The sequence below is a fragment of the Octodon degus genome, unplaced genomic scaffold (genome assembly GCF_000260255.1).
Source record: "Octodon degus isolate 3935 unplaced genomic scaffold, OctDeg1.0 scaffold00156, whole genome shotgun sequence".
Classification (NCBI taxonomy): Eukaryota; Metazoa; Chordata; class Mammalia; order Rodentia; family Octodontidae; genus Octodon; species Octodon degus.
The window spans coordinates 6,094,924-6,097,018 of NW_004524732.1; the positions used below are offsets into that span (position 1 = coordinate 6,094,924).

General features: G+C 46.1%; 1 protein-coding gene across 1 annotated transcript in view; it reads left to right on the forward strand.

The window, feature by feature from the left end:
* Xrcc6 (X-ray repair cross complementing 6) overlaps nucleotides 1–2,095 on the forward strand; it is a 25,206-nt gene that overhangs the window by 6,605 nt on the left and 16,506 nt on the right. The window contains exon 4 of the mRNA XM_004642577.2: nucleotides 1,839–1,977. Coding sequence (XP_004642634.1) covers nucleotides 1,839–1,977 — 139 coding nt within the window. The remainder of the gene's footprint in view (nucleotides 1–1,838; nucleotides 1,978–2,095) is intronic.

Genomic DNA, 2,095 nt, shown 5'->3' on the forward strand with positions numbered 1-2,095 from the left:
TGTGTGTGTGTGTGTGTGTGGCCAGCTCAGCCCACCAGGGGGGCGGGCTGGCCGGCATTTGGTGCCGGGGGACCGAATCCCAGTCCCCGTGCTTTGCTAAGCCTGTTCTAAGTAGGTGCTTTAGACCACTGAGCCATCTCACCAGCCCCTAAGGATACATTTCAAGCCTTACTCAGGCAACTTAGCAACTTACTGACACTGTCTCAAAATAAAAGAGGAAGAGAAAGGAGAGCGGGTGGGAAAAGAAAAGAACAAGAAGACTTTTGTGAAGGAAGGCCAGGTTGGGGCTCAGGCAGGACCTGTAAAGATCATCACAGTTGGTATATTCCTCAGCTTTGTAGACTCAGAAACGATTTTGTCTGTGGCCCCGGAATTAAACGTGCGCCATCAACTGACCAACTCTTTGGAGGCCTCATTTTCCAGGTGTTGCTGTTAGTAAAGATAAGCAGAACTTTCCTGGAATGCTGGTGTCTAGTTGTATAATTAAGCAATTTTATTTCAAGGGATGCTATTAATAGTTACTGACTTGTCTTTGGGTCAGATCTACTTTTTGTTAACTTAACCCTTATAATTTTATGTACGTAAACTGTTTCTTGGTTTCCTCAAGAGAAAACTGAGGAAAGTTCTGGTAGATGACTGTTCCAAACTCAGCCATTTAAGTAACATCAGTGGGACTCAGCTCCAGGTTTCCAATTCCATTGTTAGACTTTCTTTGCTCTTGTAGGTCAGTCTTCTTCCTGAGCATATACAGATTTGTCCTTTTCTGGCTTTTTGTGGTAGCGATTGTGGTACTTTTTTTTTTTGTAGTAAGGGTCTGCAGAGTCTCACTGTGTTGATGGGACTCTTACAGGTGCGCGCCACCACACTCGGTCTCCATGGCCATCTCAGCGTGCCCTGGGGCAGGGCCAGCTTGGCATAGCAAGGATTGAAGCCCGGCCGCTGCATCTGCCTAAGCAGGTGCTTTAATCCGCTAAGCTATCTGGCCGGCCCTTGCTTATACTTCTTTCTTTTTGTGGAACTGGGGATTGAACTCAGGTGCTTGCGCTTGCCAGTGCTTATACTTCTGTTGCATATCTATTGGCACTTGCCTTTTTTTAAACTACAGGGTCTTTACATTGAGCTACTTCCTCAGCCATTTTTAATTTTAATTTTTTTGGGGGCACTGGGGATTGAACTTGGGCTGTGCTGCTAAATGATCTCCTCTGCCCCTTTCAGCCATTATTTATTTATTTAATTTTTAATTTCTTTATTTTTTGTACTTAGGGCAGGGTCTACAGGGTCCACAGGGTCTCATTGCCTCATTGCGTAGATCAGACTTGAAGTGATCCTCCTGTTTTCAGCTTCCCAAGTGCTGGGATTGCAGTCACGTGCCACCATGCCCGGTCTCAATTGCCCTCTCCGTGCACCCCGGAGGCAGGCCGGCACAGCAGGCCCAGGATCACACTCCTGGCCCCTGCATCTGCCTAAGCAGGCGCTTTAATCCGCTGAGCTGTTTGGCCAGCCCTATGCCATTTTTAAAATTTTTATTTTGAGATAAGGCTTTTCTAGGTTGATAAGTTGCCCTGGCTGGACTTGAACTAGTGATCCCCCTGCCTTAGTCTCCCTGCGTGCTGGGTTACAGGTGTGTACCACTCTGCCCAACTTTGCCTTTTCTTGTAACTTGATAAATGTGTTATATGCCCATCACTCCAACTGGAGTTTCCTGAGGGCCGAGGGGTCACGTCTTACTCTAGTGCCATGTACAGATTCAGTTAACAGATATTGAGCACTTACTGTATGCCAGGCACTTACAGAACTGAAGTTTGATGGTAAGTAAATGTACTTTTTTGTTTCTTCAGTGTATCGAAAGTGTGTACACGAGTAAGATCATAAGCAGTGACCGAGATCTCTTGGGAGTGGTGTTCTATGGTACCAAGAAAGACAAAAATTCAGTGAATTTCAAAAATATTTATGTTTTACAAGAACTGGATAATCCAGGTCAGTGAGAGTTCATTTACCTCCATGAGAATGTCACAGGCCCCACAAAGGACAAGCAGGAAGGAGCTGGTTCTGTCCCTTCTAGGAGCATGGTCCTGTCCCATCTCGGAGCATGGTC